At 48.0% G+C, this 22,413-nt stretch overlaps 2 protein-coding genes across 4 annotated transcripts in view; one reads left to right on the top strand and one right to left on the bottom strand.

Moving 5' to 3' along the window:
• Positions 1–1,610: 1,610 nt before the first annotated feature.
• LOC133115266 (sodium channel protein type 4 subunit alpha A-like) overlaps positions 1,611–22,413 on the top strand; it is a 49,073-nt gene continuing 28,270 nt past the window's right edge. The window contains exons 1-3 of one of the 3 annotated variants that reach the window (XM_061225090.1): positions 1,611–2,423; positions 21,061–21,377; positions 22,290–22,408. In XM_061225090.1, the coding sequence (XP_061081074.1) occupies positions 21,114–21,377; positions 22,290–22,408 (383 nt within the window). In that variant the 5' untranslated portion in view covers positions 1,611–2,423; positions 21,061–21,113. Of the gene's footprint in view, positions 2,424–2,550; positions 3,012–4,338; positions 4,812–21,060; positions 21,378–22,289; positions 22,409–22,413 lie in introns of those variants that run through there. The other 2 variants (XM_061225092.1, XM_061225091.1) reach the window with 2 other exon arrangements.
• On the bottom strand, positions 10,037–10,561 carry LOC133114903 (proline-rich protein HaeIII subfamily 1-like). The gene has a single exon (XM_061224594.1). The coding sequence runs from the start codon at positions 10,559–10,561 to the stop codon at positions 10,037–10,039; it is 525 nt and encodes a 174-aa protein (XP_061080578.1).

Genomic DNA, 22,413 nt, shown 5'->3' on the forward strand with positions numbered 1-22,413 from the left:
GATCCACACCCCGGCGTGCGGGGCCCGGGGCGGAAGCAGGGTCCTGCGCTGAGCTCTTTTGATTTGAGGCGTCCTCCCTCGACGCCGGCTCCAGTGACACTTCTCTCCTGCCCCTTCCACTCTCCGCTTCAGGCCTGAAGCCAACACGGAGCACTGCTGCACTGCCTTTAATCACAGTAATACGAATAATAACAATATTGATCATTCATTAATCTATTCATTATTTAACCCACTTATTCCCGGTCAGGGTCGTGGGAGGGGTTGCAGTCCATCCCAGCATGCACTGGGCAAGATGTGGGAATACACCAGTTACCCTAATTTACAATTCCTTGGACTGTGGGAGGACCCAGAGGGAACCCACCTGGACAATCTTGCAACCACCAATTTGACTCACCGAAGGACTTTTGGATGGAATTATTACACTTATGATCGTTTTAATGTTAAGCACAAGTGACAGCTGAATGCAGGTGTTTGTTATATGAGATGTCACCTAAATTTGAAACTCAAACACTATTTTTTGTAATTTTGTTATTTTAGCCACAGCAGGTAAACACATTGCACTAGACAATCCCAGACAAACATGGCATCCCCATATGCAAGTAGGTCTCCCCCTGGGGGCCAAGAAGATAATTGCAACTGTCAGTCATCACTATGGGAGACTTGTTTGCCTTTTGGTTTACTTACCGTAGTACTATTAAAATAGATAATATCACGTAAGTTAACAGGCCATTTGGACCAGCAATGCTTGCCTTTCCTACCCCTAAGTGTACTTACATTTTAGCTTCTAGGCAAATTAGGCAGTATCTAACACCGTATCAAGCCTGGTCTTGAAAACCCCTAGTGTTTCTGTCTCCACTGTGTCCTGGTAAGCTATTCCACGCAGTTACCACTCGCTGTGTGAAAAAATACTATCTGTACTAAATGTACAAAATCCTATCTTTGCCAAGTTCCATTTATGCCCTCTCGTTCTGCGAACCGAACTCACCGTGAATAATCGCCGAAAATTCACTTTGTTAATCCCTTTAATGAATTTAAAAGCCTCAATCAAATCCCCAAAGAGGCTTTTAAGATGGTCTGAGGCAGTGGGATTCACTATTTTGAATACACTATAGAGATATATTGGCCCTGTACAAGAAGTATCAGAATAAAAAAAGTTTTATTAGCTACTGAAAGCTATTATTTTTCAAGAGAACTTCTAGAGTAGAAGTTTTGAATTAACATTTACGCAAGGTACGTTTTGGGCTAATATGGGTTATCTGGACGTGGGAGTAGTCTGAAACATCAGAGAGATGTAGCTGCATTAAAAAAAAAAAAAAAAACAGTTGATTTGATGGGTTTTTATATTTTTAAATATATAATGTATTTATGTATTTAAAAAAATACATATTAATGTACTTATTTATTTATTTTGGAGGTTGGGGCGTTCCAAACGTCTGCCGCCGAGTAGTTCTAATTTACAGCCCACGCACTTGTCTGCGATGTATTTACTCTTCACCGACAAATGTTTCCCGAGCAGAAAACTCCCGAGCAATCCCGCCGGAGCGCGCAGACGCCCGTCTGGCAGGCGACACGCCACACAGGCGTCAGCGTACCTAGATCAGCGAAGACAACTGGAGAAAGACGCGAGTGGTGCCGAGAATGCGGCGTCTTTCAAGAACTGTCAATGCCGTTGTATTGGTTTTCAATCGCCCAAAATACCAGCCAGATGAACGGCGAGAGCGTAGTCCAAGAGCGAAGCGAAAAAACGCACGTATGCGCACAAAGTGGCATTAGTTTGAGGCCAGTTTACGAAACAAAACAAGGGGCGCGCTATAGTGAGTACGCTGTGCTCTAAGCGCACTCAGCCGTTAAATGATTACTTTTCGAATACTTACAGGATTACGAGCAAATAAGGCTCACAAAACTGTAGTTCTTACGAACTGTTCTAGCGCGGCATGGCTACTTATGAAAATTGAAAACGTAAAGGCGAGATGATAAACCATGAATCCGTGTTGGCTTCTTGTAGCCGACCCTTAGTCGTGCCTTTTATCTGAGTACGTATCATATTAATGTGTCGGTAAGCGACAGGTCCCTGAACAGCGAAGGCTGTCCGTTTTATGTCCTACATACGCCCTCCGCCGTGCTTACTAGGACTTTTTCAGTTTTCACTGGGATACGTTTGTCTTCCCACGGTGCGAGAAACAAGCGTGCCAAAGGTTTAGCGTATCCTAAGTGATGATCCTACCTGAAGCAGCTCTCATGTTTCATCCAAGACAGCCCTGCGTCAGCAACAGCTGCCCTGCAGCGTGGACTGGCTTTTGGAGAAAGGGGGGTGGGGGGCCAAACGTCTTGAAGCAAAAGCTTGGAGGAAGACTACTCGCCGGGCTAAAACTCGGCTTCTGTGGAAATAACTTTTTTCCTTTTTTTTTTTTTAACTGTTCAAGGTAAAAAAAAGAAAAAAGCACTGTGTTCTCCGTCGCCAATTTGCATGAACGGCCGTCAGTGTTACATAGCGTTGAAGCGTGTGCTTGGACCTTAGACGTCCGGGACGCCTGCTCTGGGCGGTTTTGAACTTCGCGTAATCTCGCTATATTGTTTACACCGTGTGCTGCACGTGCCGACGGGATCAGCTGTTCGTAATGCGTTCAGTTTTTGGTCATAAAATGACAAATATTTAATGACCATTCACTGGGCACGAGTCTCGTTTTTTTGCTTTAGGTATTTTCACCCATGACAATCACCCAGTGGATAGGCTTCTATTTTTGGATATCTGCATTTTCAGTTCAAGAACTAGGAGATGCCTCCTGGATGAATAAGCACACCTAGTCCTTGATATAGTGTTTGAGTTTGTCCTCAAAGCTGACCGTCTGCGTTTATAAAGACAGAAGGTAGTCTTATTTGACAATGAAACCTTTGTGTACTGCAACCATGTGTCCAGTTTAGTCACTGTGATGAAGGAGAGCAGAGAAAGGTGCAAAAGCTTTGCATCTTTGTGAGCAGGTGGATGGAACGCACAGCTAGCGCACTTCCTGGTAAGGGTTAAACGTTGAGCCTCTGCCGTGTGTCAGTTTCCTGGGACACATTTGATAGCTGCATTTCATTTTATGAGCTTGAGTTGAGCTGAGTGCATGCATTTCAGATGTAGACCGGCAGTCCCTTGCCCGTTTAGCATGTTTCTTTAATGTGCAGACTGTTCTCTACGTTGTCTATGTGATGATCTTGTTTTTTGGGGCTCGTTGGAGATAACTTATGATGAATGCCTTGCTGAAAGTAAAATGGAAAACAGAAGATAGTGAGGTATGAGTGGAAGAGAAAATAAATCTCCATCGTCCCTCGTTCCTGTTAATTGTGGGCATGTATTCCAACATCTTGCGTTGAATTAAATGGGCTAACGACCGCAGTGGTGTAAAATATAAACCACACATTTGCAGGAGAATACTACTGGCATAATTAACCCTTTGAAGAATTGACTTTTAGTGTTTTAGAATTGCATCGTTTTAATTTCACAGTCCTGATTGTCATATAGGAATTAGCATTTTATGGGCAGGGGGGGCACATTTTGTTGTCATCCTCCCCCCTCTGTGAAAGGATATCTACATCCTTCAATGAAATGGACGGCTTCAGGATTTCGCCCTCTTACGTATCAGAGGAACAGAATTGTCGCATTATCTTCGATCTGCTCAATGTGATCTCTGACTTGTTCATTAATCTCTTATATAGCTGCACCGAGCAACACAATCTAATGTTTCACTCGTACTGCGCGTGTGACAGCCACACGAGAGGAACTGAGAGCGACAGCGAGGGAAAGTGAGCTTTAACGTTAAAACCCAATGCCTATAACCTTCGGCCATTTCCACAAACGTATTTCCTGCCTATAAGGCAATGCGATTGTGCATTTGACAGTGAGAGAGAGAGAGAGAGAGAGAGAGAGAGAGAGAGAGAGAGAGGGAGACTGAGAGAGCTGAGAGAGAGAGAGAGAGAGAGAGAGAGAGGGAGATATAGACAGAGTTGAGAGAGGGAGACAGAGAGTTGAGAGAGGGAGAAGGAGAGATAGAGAGTTGAGAGAGGGAGAGGGAGAGAGTTGAGAGAGAGAGGGAGACAGAGAGTTGAGAGAGGGAGAGGGAGAGAGAAAGAGAGAAGGGAGAGAGGGAGCTGCAGGTAGCTGACCTGAAGGTGGCCTCAGTGCACACCTGCGTGTACCTGTGGGAGAGTGTGTTCGAGGGGTTTTTGATTGGCAGAGGGGTGCCCACCTGTTGCCCCGCTTGCCCCCCCCCACCGCCTCTCACCTGACCGGCCTGGGCCAGCGTTATTTATAGCCCCCTCCCCAGACATAGTGTCAAACCTCAAGGATGCTGGGTACCATTACACCGGGCCGTTGATCTGGGTTCGCTGCCAGTCAGCGGGACAGAAGGACCAAGCGCAGACTCAGGGAGAGTGACAAACGGCTTTAATGAAGGGCAAACAGAATTCAGCCTGCGCTCGATATCCAGGCAGGCAGGTATAGTACAGGTAATCGGGTGCATAATTGTGACACGGGCAAAAGGTCCAGTAACAGGGAGGCTGTCCAACGCAGGCAACGGTACAAAAACAACAATCCAGAATCAGGATACAGATAGTCCTGGCAGAAGTCATCAACGGACTATCCAGCAAGCAGAACAGAAACCACACTGGTAAAGGAAAGGGGAAGTGAGAGCAGGGGACAGAAATGGATCGTGTACGAAAGCGGGCCGAACTCCCGACGGAAAGAACAGCCGGGCAGGAATAAGTGCACTCACAGATGACACTAAACGATCGTCCGGTGCGGGAGCTGGGGAACAGATAACGAGGAACAGGTGAGATGATTGAATGAATGACAGGAAGGAAGTCCATATAGGGAGTGAAGGGCGGAGACATGTAATGAGGAGAGAGGGAAAACAAGGACCGGAGTGAGAGCACAGAGAGCACGTAGAACGTGGGGAGAACAGGAAAAAGGGCACGGAACGTGACATTAGCATGAGTTAGCATTAGCACGACAGTGTGGCGTCCCCCACGGGCCCCTCCTGAGACCTGCGAGATCGGGTACAAGCTCCTCCTCCTTTGTATCGGGGTGTCGGCGGTGCCCCTCATGTATGCGATCCTATTGGCTCCCTGCCCGGACCTCGAGGCCTGCCACCTCACTGTCTCCGCAGGCAATGGTGTAAAAACATTTTTCGGATGGAAGGGTTGTTGGAAAGAGCGGTCCGCTCTGCCACCAAGGACTTGGAGTGCGCCCTGGTTACTGTGCAACGCCCTCGCGCTCTTTTGACCGTGTTTGTGTGTTCAGATGCTGACTGAAAAACTTCTCGCTGCATCCAGAGTCAGTTTGAGAAAGCCGTGTTGTGTCTGTGGCTTCTCTCAATTCAGCTGAGTCAGCTCAGTACAGATCTGTGTGGGTGAAACGGCTGTTCCGTGTCTTAACAGAGGGCACTGGAGGTCACCAACACTGCCCTATGCTCGTCTTTGCTTTGAAATGCTGATGAATCTGGCAATCTGACAGGAAATATTATTATAATATTATATATATATATTTAATTATAATAATATTATAATAATATGTATTATTATTAATACACTATTATGATATTATTATAATAATAATAATTATTATTATTATGCTCTTGCTGTTCATTATCACCTGCAGTAAGACCTTATTGCTGTTCATTATCACCTGCAGTAAGGCCTTATTGCTGTTCATTATCACCTGCAGTAAGGCCTTATTGCTGTTCATTATCACCTGCAGTAAGGCCTTATTGCTGTTCATTAGGGAAGTTGTCCATCTGCCAAACACCGGAGCCCACAGGAGGGTCGAGGTGTGACCGGAGCGGAGTGGGAGACAGAAAGGTGCGTGTTTTTGGGGCAGACTGAGGGGTGACGGGGTGTTGAACGGCGGGCGGGGTGTGATATGAACCCAGTGACGAGGCTCACAGTGCAGGTCTGTACAGCAGCAGGACACAAAGTTATCTTTCCTTTTCCTTTCATAGACTGAGAGAGAGAGAGAGAGAGAGAGTGTGTTTATGGGTTTAAATGTGTGAGAGACAATGCGTGTGTGTATGTGTTTGTGTGTGTGAGAGAGAATCTGTGTATGTTTAGGTGTTTGTGTGTGAGAGAGAATGTGTGTGTGTTTATGTGTTTGTGTGTGTGTGTGTGTGAGAGAGATAATGTGTGTGTGTATGTGTTTGTGTGTGTGAGAGAGAATGTGTGTGTGTTTATGTGTTTGTGTGTGTGTGTGTGTGAGAGAGAGATAATCTGTGTATCTAGGTGTTTGTGTGTGAGAGAGAGATAATGTGTGTGTGTGTATGTGTTTGTGTGTGTGTGAGAGAGAGAATGTGTGTGTGTGTGTCTGTGTGTGTGAGAGAGAGAGAGTGAGAGAGACTGTGTGTGTGTTTATGTGTTTGTGTGTGTGTGAGAGAGAGAATGTGTGTGTGTGTGTGAGAGAGAGAAAATGTGTGTGAGTGTGTGAGTGTGTGAGTGTGTGAGTGTGTGAGTGTGTGTGAGAGAGAATGTGTGTGTGTGTGTGTGTGTGAGAGATAATGCGTGTGTGTATGTGTTTGTGTGTGTGTGAGAGAGAAAATGTGTGTGTGTGTATGTGTTTGTGTGTGTGAGAGAGAGAAAATGTGTGTGTGTGTGTGTGTGTGTGAGAGAGAGAGAATGTGTCTGTTTATGTGTTTGTGTGTGTGAGAGAGAATGTGTGTGTGTTTGTGTTTGTGTGTGTGTGTGAGAGAGAGATAATCTGTGTGTCTTTAGGTGTTTGTGTGTGTGAGAGAGATAATGTGTGTGTGTTTATGTGTTTGTGTGTGTGTGTGTGAGAGAGAGAATGTGTGTGTGTGTCTGTTTGTGTGTGTGAGAGAGAGAGTGAGAGAGTGAGTGAGAGAGAGAGAGAGAGAGAGAGAGAGAGAGAGAGAGAGAGTGAGAGAGTGAGAGAGTGAGAGAGTGAGAGAGTGAGAGAGTGAGAGAGTGAGAGAGTGAGAGTGTGAGAGTGTGAGAGTGTGAGAGTGTGAGAGTGTGAGAGAGTGTGAGAGAGTGTGAGAGAGTGTGAGAGTGTGTGTGTGAGTGTGTTCATGTCCTCCGATTATCCCTGTCCTAGGGCCAGAGGCCTAAAGGCATGTAACTTCCGGACCGGAATACCTCATCGCTCACATTCCCGGGAATGCTAGTGCAACACTGGGATCTCTGTGCGCGCCGTCCTATGTCGGGAAGGGGGGTGCCTTCATTCCTGGTCCAGAGTGTGGCGATCCCCACAGCTTTCCACCCCCCTCTGTCTCTCAGCGCGGTGGAGCGCTGTTCTCAGACCTGTGGCTTTCCACCCCCACGTGCGGGGCTCTGTCTCTCAGCACGGTGGAGCGCTGTTCTCAGACCTGTGGCTTTCCACCCCCACGTGCGGGGCTCTGTCTCTCAGCGCGGTGGAGCGCTGTTCTCAGACCTGTGGCTTTCCATGGCTCAAGAGCGCTCGGTTGTCATCTCGTCGTGATGTGGATATTTTAATATCTGGATGGCAGTGTTTCCCGCTGGAAAGCTGCGGCTAGTCAGAGTGCTTGCGATTGCAGCCCGGAGAAGATTGCTCGGGCGCTCATTTTGTTTCGGTCCAGCCATGTGTCTCCCTCAGAGTTGAAATGAAAACTTTCTGGAGCGTGCGGTGTTGTAGTCTGCCTGTGAATTTCACCTTGGCGTTGTTCCTCTGCCCTTTGTGTTTTGTTGGAACTTGACAGTTGTCAGTCTCTTGGGTCAGGTGCTACACAGAAGTATGTTCACTCCAATATCAACTCTCAGAGTTTTTTTCATTCATCGTAATCACTGCACCACCTACTTATGGGCCTTATAACAAGGCCTCGTCTTCAGGCCTAAGGGAAATATTTTGGCTGTTTTGGGTTCCCTGTCAGTTGTCAGTTTTCAATTTGTATCCTCTCCTTTTCCCTGCCTGGTAATATTTTACTTGATACCTTACTGTTTGAAGGGTTTTTCGTTCGTTATTTGATTTTGAGTGAATAAAAAGGTGGTAAGCTAAGCGTTTATTTCAGTTTGAGTTTGCGTGTCTGTTCACCGTGTGATGCCAAGCCCCTCCCCTCCCCAGCATCACATCCCTATTCAATCGTGCAACATTAGTCGTTTTATTTGTGCAATTGCAGTGCTGTTTTTGTGTGCAACTTTACTAGTTATTTTGTGCAATTGTAGTGCTGTTTTCTTTTGCAACATTACTGGTTATGTTTGGTGCAATCCCAGTGCTATTTTTGTGCGATTGCAGTGCTGTTTTCTTGTGCAATTGCAGTGCTATTCAAATTATATACATTCTATAAATATGTGTGTATATACAATATGTGCTTGTCATTGGTCATTTTGCGAGTTCAGAACTGTCCTTGTGAATTGATTTGTGAAGCTCACAAGAAGAGTCCAGAAAGTGTCAATTGCACTGACTTGCATATGGGGTGAAACTTAAACAGCCTCAAGAAATCTTGTGCACGCTTAATCTTTCGGGGTTTATGAGGGTTGTAAGATGGTGTTTTTTTGGTTGTAATTTCTCAGAATGTTCTGTTTCATTGGGGATTTGCCGTTTTTACATTTGGTATTCTTCCGTCTAATTTTATGTTGAAGGGAACTCTCTTCTCTTAAACCAGCGGATGGTTTCAGGAAGGCTTTTTGCTATGTTCTGTGGCTAATGTGAGCTGTGCTCTTGCTGATCTGTGTCAGCACTGTGGGATGTCCATCTCAAGGTCTGGAATCTGGATCAGAAATGACCCGGGGGAATGATACGATGCAGCAGAACACCACCTGCCCAATCGCGCTCTGCAGTTTTACACACAATCTTTATTGGTAGGTCTGAACCATACACTGTATTCACGCTGCTATCCTTACTTTGCCATGTTAATATTGGTGAATTCTGCACTTCTAAAAGCCAAACGCTTGCATTGAACAAGGAGTCAAATTTCAGGATAAATGTTGTCTGAATCCAGGGCTTGTTTAAATTCATATCTTCCACGGTAACTTGTTGGCATTTCTTCTCATCGAAGATGCCGTTCCTGATGGCCTAAGCTGTTCAGGCTGGTTTAAGATGGTTTAAGTCCACCAGTTAACCACCAGGTTACTCTCCCAGCTTAACCTGCTTTGTTCAGCTTTGAGACTCGGCTGTGACTGGAAAGTGTCAAAGACGCGGCTTAAACCGCCTTAGAGCGCCGTAGCTGCGATTAGCGGCACGGCGGAACCGTTGCGATGCGTTACAGGAGGGTTTTCAGCGGCGTCTTTTGATTCTCGGCGAAAGCGCTCCGACCTTCGGCTCGCGGGCCGGCGCTGTTACTCTAGCCACGCAGCCGGTGCGCCTGACGTCTGTGCGGAGAGGACTCTCGTTGCGTCACAAACTCTCTTTCTAATCCTCTCCAGGCTAATTGTAGCCAGGGAGCAGCTGGATTTATGAAGTGAGGACGTGGGGGGCTTACCTTGCAGGGCTCGCAACCCAGTGGCCTCTCGTCCTGCATCTCGGCCGCGTTTAAAAACGTGGTCGAAGAATGCCCGGGCAAAAAGAAATTAACCGCAGAAACTTGTTGAGTTATTTTTCTCATCTGTAACCGAAATGCAGGAGAGCGATTAGTAGAACTAATGTAGCCATGAAGGCATATATTCTCAAAAAAGGTCAAATGCCGCACAGATGGCAGGTATTAGGAGGTATTTTTTTCACACAGAGAGTGGTCGCTGTGTGGAATAGCTTGCCAGGACATGTAGTGGAGGCAGAAACACTGGTGTTCAAGACCAAGCTTGATACAGTGCTTGATACCATGAAGCTTTTTAGTAAACGGTGAGCACTCGGTAAACTTTAGCGTTCAGAGCGAGCGTCGTTGAGCTAAATGGCCTGTCGCAGTACCCTATAGGTACTGTACATAAAATTGTACCCTTAGCCAGCAATAAATAATCAATTTGTACATTTTTGCTTGGAAAACGTACTTATTTGTACCCAAGTAGAACATTACTGTCCTCCCAGGGAACGTTTGGGAAGGTTGATGATTGAAGAACAGAAATGTTCATCCAGTGTACCTTCTTATTACACTTCAGGGGCTCAGGGGGCCTTTCCAGTACCTGGTATTTTGCCTGTCTCTGGGACCCTGTCTCTGGGACCCTGTCTCTGGGACCCTGTCTCTGGGGCCCTGTCTCTGGGACCCTGTCTCTGGGGCCCTGTCTCTGGGGCCCTGCGTTTGGGACCCTGTCTCTGGGGCCCTGTCTCTGGGGCCCTGTCTCTGGGACCCTGTCTCTGGGGCCCTGTCTCTGGGACCCTGTCTCTGGGACCCTGTCTCTGGGGCCCTGCGTTTGGGACCCTGTCTCTGGGGCCCTGTCTCTGGGACCTTGTCTCTGGGGCCCTGTCTCTGGGGCCCTGTCTCTGGGGCCCTGTCTCTGGGACCCTGTCTCTGGGGCCCTGTCTCTGGGGCCCTGTCTCTGGGACCCTGTCTCTGGGGCCCTGTCTCTGGGACCCTGTCTCTGGGGCCCTGTCTCTGGGGCCCTGTCTCTGGGGCCCTGCGTTTGGGACCCTGCACCCCCGTGTCTCAGAGCGGTTCACAGCCGCTGGGGCAGGGGCACCATGAGCCATGTTAACAAGTCAGCAAAGCCCAACGACTCACTTAATCCTAGAATATGAGCCTCTGCACCTCAAGTGGCCCTCGTCCTGCCCTCTGGGGTCTTGGCACGTGCACACACACACACACACACTCACACACACACTCACACACACACACACACACACACTCACACACACGCACACACACACTCACACACACGCACACACACACACTCACGCACACGCACACACACACTCACACGCTCACACTCACACTCACACGCACACACACTCACACACACTCACACACACACTCACACACACACACACACACACACACACACACACACACACACACACACACACACACACACACACACGCACGCGTCTCTGTTCAGCAGGTCCTCTGATGGTTTATCTCAGCTGGTGGCTTTTGATTGGCTGTTCTTGATTGGCTGTGTGGGAACAGCTCTGGGGCCTATTCGGTGTATTAAAAGGAGCAAAGGGTTTTCACTGAAACTGAACCGTAGAATCGGTGGGAGGGGGACAGAGAGCTGGAGAACATCTTTTGGGAGATGTGTGGGGGGGGGGGCGGGGGGGTGGGCTATATCAGGGAGAGAGGGCGGGGGGGCTTCTGAAAGAGTAACCAGGACGATATGGGTGAAGCATAATAGTTGTGGGAAGATTGCAGAAGACATCCATCCCCCCGTCCCTGGCAGGACAAGTGAAAGATAAACTGAGAGAGACATGTTGTGTGTGAGTGTGTGTGTGTGTGTGTGTGAGAGTGTGTGACATGTGACATGTTGGAGGGAGGGAGCTGGGGGGGTGGTGGTTTTGGGGGCAGGGGCAGTGGTTAGTGGCAGCTTGGTTTCGGGAGGGGGGGGGGGACGGTGGGCAGAGGAACTAGCTGACGGCTAGGCGCAGGAGAGGCTAGAGGAATAGAAAGCAGAGGACCAGTGTTTCCGTAGAAGAACCCTATCTAGTTGAAGGGTTCTTTGTCTGGGCGCTTTCACGCTTCACACTGATGATGGAGGGTTCCACAAAGAACTGGAATGGGTTCCTCTGTGGAGTCAAGCCAAAGAGCCCTTTCAGAACCCTTTTTTTTTTTCCTCTCGGAGTGTAAACTGAGTTGTAAGGCCAGAGCCTGTTTATCGGCGAGTTGTGAAGGGGCGGGGGTGTGGAGGGGAGGGGGGGGGGGGGGGCAGGAATGAGCGCAGTCATCTCACAGCTGTAACCCGATGCCCTGGGCCCTGATCGCCAGGAGCAGCTGCCTGGCCACTGATCCACGTGTGTGTGTGCTCTGAACCCCTGTTTCTCCCCTCCCCGTCCTCCAGACTATCCCAGCCACTGTGTGCTTAAACCCCCCTCCCCGTCCTCCAGACTATCCCAGCCACTGTGTGCTTAAACCCCCCTCCCCGTCCTCCAGACTATCCCAGCCACTGTGTGCTTAAACCCCCCTCCCCGTCCTCCAGACTATCCCAGCCACTGTGTGCTTAAACCCCCCTCCCCGTCCTCCAGACTATCCCAGCCACTGTGTGCTTAAACCCCCCTCCCCATCCTCCAGACTATCCCAGCCACTGTGTGCTTAAACCCCCCTCCCCGTCCTCCAGACTATCCCAGCCACTGTGTGCTTAAACCCCCCTCCCCGTCCTCCAGACTATCCCAGCCACTGTGTGCTTAAACCCCCCTCCCCGTCCTCCAGACTATCCCAGCCACTGTGTGCTTAAACCCCCCTCCCCATCCTCCAGACTATCCCAGCCACTGTGTGCTTAAACCCCCCACCCCATCCTCCAGACTATCCCAGCCACTGTGTGCTTAAACCCCCCTCCCCATCCTCCAGACTATCCCAGCCACTGTGTGCTTAAACCCCCCTCCCCGTCCTCCAGACTATCCCAGCCACTGTGTGCTTAAACCCCCAGCCCCCCCAGCCCCCCGGTCTAGTCTCCATGCTGTCCGTCTCCATAACCCATCAGACTCATCTTCACCCTCCTGTGGCAGCCTGTAGCCTGCAGTCCGGTCGCTAAGGTACAGCGTAGCCACCATAAGATCCGCACAGCCTTGGGCCCTTGAGCAAGGCCCTTAACCCTGCGTTGCTCCCGGGGAGGATTGTCTCCTGCTTAGTCTAATCAACTGTACATCGCTCTGGATAAGAGCGTCTGCCCAATGGCATTCACGTAATGTATTGTAATGTGTTGTAATTAGTATCTGTATTTGACCTGGGTCTGCTCTGTCGCTCAGTTGTGCAGTGACAGGTGAGTAACACACGGTGAAAGAACGACGTCACGGTCGGGTTGGCCCTCAGGAAGCGCGAATGTGGTGATGGGGCCTCTTCAGCACATCCTGAGTGGCCCTCGATCTCCCGTCATCCTCACCTTTCACCTGGGATCTCCTGGGGTCCCCTGTGGGTCACCCTCCCGCGCTGAGGTACGGCAGTGGCATTAATATGTCTGGGGCATGAAACGGTAGCCTGTCGGGGCCCTGTTCCTCAAATCACGGTCCTCGAGGGCCGAGAACTGCTGGTTCTCCACCCTCCCTTTACCTGGGAGTCAGGTGTGTTCACCCTCCCTTTACCTGGGAGTCAGGTGTGTTCACCCTCCCTTTACCTGGGAGTCAGGTGTGTTCACCCTCCCTTTACCTGGGAGTCAGGTGTGTTCTTCCTCCCTTTACCCGAGAGTCAGGTGTGTTCACCCTCCCTTTACCCGGGAGTCAGGTGTGTTCACCCTCCCTTTACCCGGGAGTCAGGTGTGTTCACCCTCCCTTTACCTGGGAGTCAGGTGTGTTCTTCCTCCCTTTACCCGAGAGTCAGGTGTGTTCGTTCACCCCCCCTTTACCCGAGAGTCAGGTGTGTTCACCCTCCCTTTACCCGGGAGTCAGGTGTGTTCACCCTCCCTTTACCTGAGAGTCAGGTGTGTTCTTCCTCCCTTTACCTGGGAGTCAGGTGTGTTCTTCCTCCCTTTACCTGAGAGTCAGGTGTGTTCACCCTCCCTTTACCTGGGAGTCAGGTGTGATCACCCTCCCGTTACCTGGGAGTCAGGTGTGATCACCCTCCCTTTACCTGGGAGTCAGGTGTGATCACCCTCCCTTTACCTGGGAGTCAGGTGTGTTCACCCTCCCTTTACCTGGGAGTCAGGTGTGATCACCCTCCCTTTACCTGGGAGTCAGGTGTGTTCACCCTCCCTTTACCTGAGAGTCAGGTGTGATCACCCTCCCTTTACCTGGGAGTCAGGTGTGTTCACCCTCCCTTTACCTGGGAGTCAGGTGTGTTCACCCTCCCTTTACCTGGGAGTCAGGTGTGTTCTTCCTCCCTTTACCTGGGAGTCAGGTGTGAAGACAGTCTGGCCAATCGGTGGCACTGCTTTATATTATATGGCTTTATCTGCGTTCTGAGTAGTACTCTGAATGTTATGATGTCAAAATCCTGTCAGATTGGCATATAAACAGCATATTTATGACACAAGCTCATTTCTGTCAGTTCTGTCAGTCTTCAGTTACAAAATTCTAACGTCTCGAGTTGTTCAGTTAATGTGGAGGAAAGAGAACCGGGGCTGGATTTGGATTCAAAGTGAGTATCTTTGCTATAGACTTGCCATTCTTCGTACTTGCTTAACAGAGGGGTGTACGGAGGACGTATGTGTTTCTTCACATTATCAGATTATCCGCTTTCCTCTTCAGTAGATTATTGACCTGAGTGAGCCTGAGTAAGACATTAAGTGAGTACTGAATTAGACTGTCGCCAGCCTGTCAATGGCAATGATACCCTTGGCTCGTTCAGGCTCGAAAAAGAGCGAGATGCTGTCTAGGCCAGGGAGATATTTCCCCGAGCCGTGTTACTGCGATGGCTGAATAACTAATAACTGAACTGAGTAAAACCCGGAGCAGCTCTTTTAACTTCAGTCCTTGTTCCAGAGGAGTCCATACTTAGGAGGGTTCCAGGTTTTGCACCTATCCAGCGAACTCAGTAATCCTGTTTTGTGAAACAATGGTTCCCAGTCTCACCCCTATGTTTGCTGGTTTTTTTCTACGGTCAGTCTCTTGGCGCAAAGAATATTTGAATTCTTGGAATTTACATTGTCTTTGAATTCTTCCAGATTGTTCTTTTCAGTGGCCAGGTGTCCATGTTTTTGACGTTTAGGGTTGGTGAATACCATTGTTTCTGATATCGCATAATCGGCACAATGTCAACGTGGGACTTCATCTATTCTTCATGTAATCTACAGTTGTTTGTGACAGAATGTGGCTTAAAGGGGTAAATAATCCCTCCAAATGCCAAAAGCATCCGGTGAAGAGAGGTTAAGAGTTAAATTCTGAGATTGCGATTTTGGTTTGAACTGAACTCAGAGGAGTCTCTAAGGGTTTTCTAATCAGGGTGTTTTCTCTTTACTTTTACAAGTTTATTCTTACAGGGCCAGCGGGGATTAATCATCATGTCTGTTAATGCCAACTGGCTAAGTTTCAGCTGCAGTCAAGATGGAGAAGCCATGAAAAAAACAGGCTGCAAGACATCAAACTAAGACACTCAAATACACAACAGGTCACAAGAACACATCACTCTTCAATAAGGAGCCGAGCCGGGCAGACTACAGCATACAGAACAGCTCACAGTTAGGCAAACAAATCAGTTGTACGGAGCAGATAAGATACTACTCACAGCAGGATGTGATGCTTTAACTTGTGGAAGAACCTATGCACTTGTAAGTCGCTATGGATGAAAAGCGTCTGCCAAATGACAAAAATGTGTATGTAAATGTCGATAATTCAACCATGCAAACCGTGAGGTGGACCAGGCCCAGGTAGCTGGTAACGCTGACCCATTGTTTATCGATGGACATGACATCGCTGTCCATTACCTAGCACGGTCAAGATCCCATTTCACCTCGCTGCTTGGAGAACCGGCGGCTAAAACGATTCGTTTCTCTCCGTGTCTTTAACGACGAGGCTGCCTGTCAGCTGAACGCGTGCACGCAGTGTGTGTGGGGGAAGTGTCAAAGAGGGCTCTCTTCTCCCCACAAGGCGCACAAGTCAGCCCGATAACAGAGTCACGAGTCGGCGTGTCACCCCGGGGGCCAGTGTGCGAGCGAGTTGATGAATCCAATCTGGACGCAATTCCGGGAACCGAACTGCGGTTTTTGAACCGTTCATCCTGAACCGCCCCGTTGACGCACGCTCATTATCTGGCCATCTGGCAGCGGAACGGGAACGTCGTGAAGCAATCGCAGAAACGGCCGGGAGAAAAACAAGAGCGCCGTTTCTGCGAAGAGAGGAAGGGTTCAGTCTGATAAATGTGGCGCCCACGTAGCGCTGATCCGCTGTATTGTTCTTACGCCGGCCCTGATACCAGCGTGGCTTTGACCTCTTCCTCAAAGGACCCAATTGAAGCGAGTCCATGAAGCATTTAAAAAGAATTTCAAATTTGTCTTGAAAATTTGGGCGGCTGGCTTTTCGCCCAAACCGTCCTTAAGAATGCAGGGCACCCCCACTCATTCGGGTTTTGGATTTCACTGAATATCCATTTCGTATTTTTTTTTTTTCCTATTACATTTATTTTTTGTCTCCAATATTTGCACGTGATGTGACATTATTTTTGTGCACGCATGAGTTTCGAGACCATCAGCTCCTTCTGTTTCCTACGGCGCGCCAAACGTAACATTTATTTGCAATTCACTAAAAGTTATACAAAAATATTTTGAATGCAGAAAGTTCTGCAAAAACAGGGCCGCATTGCACCTAAGTATTAGAAGCAAAAAAAAAAGAGTATATTGTGAAAAAAACAAAAACATTTTATTTGTCATTTTATTCCAGTGGAAAATGCTCAGCCTGAAGTTCTGAAACTCGGACAAGCGCCCTGACCGTTTCACTCCGACAGCAGATCTGCTGAAACTCTATCGCTCAGCTGATCTCTGGATCTCTGTGGAGAAACTGTCCCGTGATCGGCCGTCTCCAGGGAGACCGTGAGCTCTGGAGCACGGACGGGACCTTTAGAGTCCTGCTGGACGGCCTAGCGTCCTAACTGTACGTGTTTTAGCTCGGCGTTAAAGCCGTGACCGACGACCTGCTTCAGAACCAGCCGAATTACATTTAAACACGCCCTATTGCACAGGGCCTTCACTGCTTACACTACCATCGGCAGGGCCTGGAAAAGCATCTAACAGGGAGAGAACTGAGCGAATAACTCTGCCGGTGGCAGTGCGGTGTTGTGGGGAGGAAGGTGGGTCGCCCTTTAACGTGTTAAATATGTGAATAGAATGTCCTTAACCAAACAGTCACATGGGTGGTCTCGCAATCGCTATGGTAACTGAAGGCAGCAGAGTTCTTGGAGCACTTGGAACATTCCTTGGACAAACCTGTTCTTCAAAAGGGTTAACTTGGGGAAGGGGGGGGTTGCCGACTTCATTCTGATGTGGGGTAGGGTCGTACCATTTTGACGTCAGTAAGGTAAGTTTGAGGAAAAGTTCAGAACCCAAAATGATGCTGAGTGGCTTAAGGCAGTGTTTTTGTTTATATTTGGGGTTTTTTGTCGCCAATCATGCAGTCCCGGTTAAGTCGATTGCTCATGTGTACGATGGCCCTGCTCTTCCTGATAATGAGACAGACCTGGCTCCCTGACCATCACGCTCCAGTCCTGTCCTGTCTGGAGCAGGCAGACTGACTTCCAGGACAAATGTGCTTCCCTCCTACATACTTACATACTTACAGTACTGTAGTACTACATTACTAGTATGGTATGATAAGGCATTTCAGTGTCTGCGTCTGTGTGCGTCTGTGGATGTGTGTGTCTGCTTCTATGTGTGTGTGTGTGTGTGTATCTGCGTCTGTGTGCGTCTGTGGATGTGTGTGTCTGCGTTTGTGTGTGTGTGTGTGTGTATCTGCGTCTGTGTGCGTCTGTGGATGTGTGTGTCTGCGTTTGTGTGTGTGTGTGTGTGTATCTGCGTCTGTGTGCGTCTGTGGATGTGTGTGTGTCTTTGTGTGTGTGTGTGTGAGTGTGTATCTGTGTGTGTGTATGTGTGTGTGTATGTCTGTGTGTGTATGTGTGTGTGAGTGTGAGTGTGAGTGTGTGTGTGTGTGTGTGTGTGTGTGTGTATGTCTGTGTGTGTATGTGTGTGTGAGTGTGTGTGTGTGTGTGTGTGAGTGTGTGTGTGTGAGTATGTGTGTGTGAGTATGTGTGTGTGTGTGTGTGTGTGTGTGTCTGTGTCTGTGTTTGTGTGTGTGTGAGTGTGTGTGTATCTGTGTGTGAGTGTGAGTGTGAGTGTGAGTGTGAGTGTGAGTGTGAGTGTGAGTGTGTCTGTGTGTTCACATTCCATGTGGGGCTAGTGTAACACTGGGGTATCTGTAACACTGGGGCTAGTGTAACACTGGGGTATGTGTAACACTGGGGTATGTGTAACACTGGGGTGTGTGTATCCTGTGAGCCCCATGCAGGGGTGGTATGTTCACGCTGGTGTTGTGCTGAAAGTGTGGGGCTTCTGCGGTGATCTGCCTGCTTCCGGACATGGACCGAATCAGACCCCCGTGACACACACCAGCAAACACTGCAAAAATCTCACGTATTTTAGGCTTATATTCAGACTTAAAATCTTATTTCTGTTCCTTTTCTGCGTAATGTGATAAAGAAAATTGACAATGGGGTGACAAAACTTCATATGTCATGCAAAGAGTGGCAGTGAATCATTTCGTAAAAAGCTATCATGCCAGTAACAACGGCCCATTAAAATAAGTATATAAATTAATTGCTTATTGTTTTCGGGGCATCCAAACAGGGATCCTGTTCTTTCTTAGTAACTGAAGACCAATTAAAAATGAGAGGAGAATGAAAATTTGCCATGGCAAAACACAGTGAAAAGTGCAAAACCTTGAAGAAAGGTATTTAATTGGGATTGCATTGACTTTTTGCAAGTATTTCATAGATGCCAAGCTCAGACAAGCATAGAACCGTATTTGAATCCAAAACAATTCCCAAATTTACACCACAGGCTCAACACGGTGGCCTGGAGCTCAATTTTGAATTACAAATAGGAGTTTGTTTGTTTTCTTGATGCGATCAGTTGGGTGATTTCAGCTCTGTGCAATAAACCAACATTTAACGTAAGACTTTTGAGTTTATTTCCAAGTCAGGTTCAAGGGCAAATGTTGATCTCGCAGTCTAACGCTCTCTGTTAAAAATACTTGTGATGTTATCAAACCCATGATATCAATGTGTGAGGCCTGTAACTTGAACATGTGGAAGACTGTTGGCACGCGGTTCGAAGGAAAAGATGTTGACATCTTCAAGCACGTCTTGGGACGTGTTTCACAAAATGAAGAGTGTGCAGTAGCTATCTTTAGTCCGTCGAGCCTGAACGATTGAGCCTTGTATCGGAGAGTTGGTCAAGTGTGACCAGAAACATATTTTTCTAATTTGTACACATTTTGAGAAAGTGCATCTCTATTGCCACCCCTCCTGTCTTGCAGTGACCGCATTTTGCTCTTCTTTTGGTAGCCGTGGATTTCTGTATCTGCCTTTTTCAATTGATATTGATATTGTGTGTGATCACTGAGCCTGTACTTGGTCAGGATCTGTCTCTGCTCTGCATCTCTGATGGAGAAGAGATACTCTACCCGTGTGTCCTCTCTCTTCAGGGCCCAATAACAAGTTTTTTTTGTTCCAATGGTCCAGATAGGATTTATTGATGTGTTTTATAATTTGGCTGACTGTAATGGGCAGTTGTGAAACAGTGCTGATTTGAAGCTGGTTTGTGTTAGTGGGTGTTAACATTGTTCTGGAAACGTTTAGAACCAGATGACTGAGTGGATATTGTTCTGGGCTGTGCTCTTGGGTTTGGAGTGCCAGGAATTGTAAGGAGTTTGTTGAACTCATTTTTATATGGTCAATAAAATTGAATGTCCTTTTCTGAATTTGAATGAGAATTTAAAATCTGCCCTAATTCACCCCTCCATGTATTATTAGTGTTTCTATGTACTTGTAGTATGTTTTTACAGAATTTTGCATGCAGGATTTTTTTGCTGGATGCTTCTCTGATCTGGTGTAGTTCTGCTGATCTGAGTGGACCCCATATGTTACTTCTATATAGCCTTACATGGCGTTGTAATGGGATTTTTCCCCCCCAATTTGGTAGACAATTATACCCCATCTAATCCCATTAGTGTTAGCTGAGGGATACACCGCCCACACCCCGTCCCTCGGCGGCCCGAAGGAGAGCAACACGCCTTCTTCAAGCCGTCTCGTCTCGTGCTCGTGACCACGATTCCCGGCTTCCCTGCAGGCCTTTGCAGTCAGTGCATTCTCTGCCAGGCCAAAGCTTCGTGTCGTAGTCGTAGCTTGGTGTGGTGTGTCCTAGAACACGGAGGTACCTCTGCTTCCCTGAGAATCTGGGCATCTTTTCCAAGATTAGAATCTTTCAAATTTACTGTCAGGGCCCAGTTCTGACGGTACTGCTCCAGCAGATCCAGGTTCTGCCGTAAGCCCTGTTCAGTGGGTGTCAGCAGAACCAGGTTGTCTGCACTCAGCAGAAATTGAACTTCCTTTTTTTATTATTATAATTTTTTTTTGTTTGTTTTATTTAAGTGAGGCCAGAACCTGAAGACTGTTACTGAACACCACTAACTCATTGGTGTAGATATTGAGCAATGTTTTTTTTCAAGTATATATTGATTTAATTATGTCTCTTGACTTTACACCCTCCACTGCTTTCCAGGATTTTATAAAGGCTCTCATGCCAGATTTTTATGAAATGCTTCTTTAAAGTCGATGAAGTTGATTAAGATGTGTGGGGGTCAGTTGTGCTGTGTTTTGGAAGAAAGCCAATCGGACTCTTACTCACAGTGTTCGGTAAGGAGGGCCTGTATTTGGGCATTAAGAATACTGCAGAAAACCTTCCCCAGACTACTGCTCACACAGATGCCTCGGTATTTATCAGGGTCAAATTTATCTCCACTTATATTGGGCATATAAACCCTTGGCTCCAGATCTCAGGGAGGCAGCCTGTTTGTAGAACCAGGTTGAATAACTTAAGACCTTCAAGAATTTCTGTTCTGATGTTGTCAAGGCCTCTCTTTTCTCTTTTCTCTATTGGTCTCTCTCTCTCTCTCTCTCTCTCTCTCTCTCTCTCTCTCTCTCTCTCTCTCTCTCTCTCGCTCTCTCTCGCTCTCTCTCTCTCTCACACACTCACTTATCTCTTTTTTTTTTTTTTTTTTGGGTGGCGGTGGGTGGGAAGAGGTGGGATTTGGGCTTGTAAATGTGGGTTTGGGTTATTTTGAAGTTAGTAGGTTAATTGTGGAAAGGTTTTTGTCTTGCAAAGAAGGAGCATCAAAAGACTCCCCTTCTTCCTCCCTACCTCTCCCTCTATCTCTTCCTCCCTACCTCTCCCTCTATCTCTCCCTCCCTCTCTCCCTCCCTCTCCCTCTCTCTCCCCCCCTCCCTCCCTCCCTCTCTCCCCCCCTCCCCCCCTCCCTCCCTCCCTCTCCCCCTCTCCCCCCCTCTCTCCCTCCCTCCCTCCCCCTCCCCCCCTCCCTCCCACTCCCCCCCTCCCTCTCCGCAGGGCGTTGCTGAGGGACCCCGCCGTGGTGGTTTCCCGTGGAGCAGAATGCGAAGATGGCCCGCCGGCCCCCCCCCACAGGCACCCAGGCGCTCCGCCGCTTCACCCCGGAGTCGCTGGCGGAGATCGAGAGGCGGATGCTGGAGGAGAAGGCCCTGCAGGAGGCCCAGAAGCCCGTAGAGGTGGACGAGGAGGACCGGCCCAAGCCCAGCAGCGACCTGGAGGCCGGCAAGAACCTGCCCTTCATCTACGGAGACGCCCCGTCCGAGCTTCTCAACATCCCCCTGGAGGAGCTGGACCCCTTCTACCAGGCCCAGAAAGTACGAGCCGTCGGCCCCGAATCCTGGGGCCCCGAATCCTGGGGCCCCGAATCCTGGGGCCCCGAATCCTGGGGCCCCGAAGGCCTGCCGTCCTCCTGGACGTTTTTACATGACATTTCATAACATTACATTAATGCCATTTGGCAGACGCTCTTCTCCAGAGCGATGTACAACAAAGTGCATACCCATAACCAGGGATAAGTGCACTTTTTTTTGTCCCACTAACAATGTGTAATGACCCTGTCTAGGGTCTGCCCGCAACAGGAATAAGGGCCAAAAATTGCCAAGTTGCATGAAATCAGATTTTTAAATGGTCATAATTGCACAAGCAAACTGCCAGATAGTTTGACATTTGGTGCCCTGGGAGGCCTTGTATGTGTATATAATTCAAATCTGCTGTCAAGAATGCATTCAACCCTTTTCATTCTGAAGATATTTGGCCTTTGTTTTTTTTGTTTTTTTTGTTTTTTTTCACAAGAAGTCAATTTTGACGCCTCATATCTCAAATATATTTTTGTTGTCAGATTGTCATGGTGTCTTAACAGGTTTGGTTTCTTTGACAGCTTCAGAAACCCTGGCCTCGTACACGTGCGTATACTCTACCAAGCAAGAGAAATAAAATAGTCCAGAGAAACCTGAACTCTTTTAACACTATAATTATCTTATATCATTTTTTTATCAAGACACCATGACATTTTTTTTCTTCAAAGATAATCTTGAGTGAATCTTTAACAAATCCAACGTTGAGGATAGTGACACATTTCTGATGCCCCTTTTTGGCAGTGTTAAAATATCTGTAAATTAACTTAATTGCATTTTTCATGAGCTATGTCTTTGTTGTTAATCACCTGGTGTATTTAAATTTAAACTTATCTCTCTCCCCTCTCCCTCTTTCTCTCTCTTCCCTTCCAGACCTTTATTGTCGTCACCAGAGGGAACACCATCTTCAGGTTTAACGCCGAACCTGCCTGCTACCTGCTGAGCCCGTTCAGCATCGTGAGAAGAGGAGCCATTCGAGTGCTCATTCATTCATATC

Source organism: Conger conger, chromosome 16, assembly GCF_963514075.1.
Source record: "Conger conger chromosome 16, fConCon1.1, whole genome shotgun sequence".
Classification (NCBI taxonomy): Eukaryota; Metazoa; Chordata; class Actinopteri; order Anguilliformes; family Congridae; genus Conger; species Conger conger.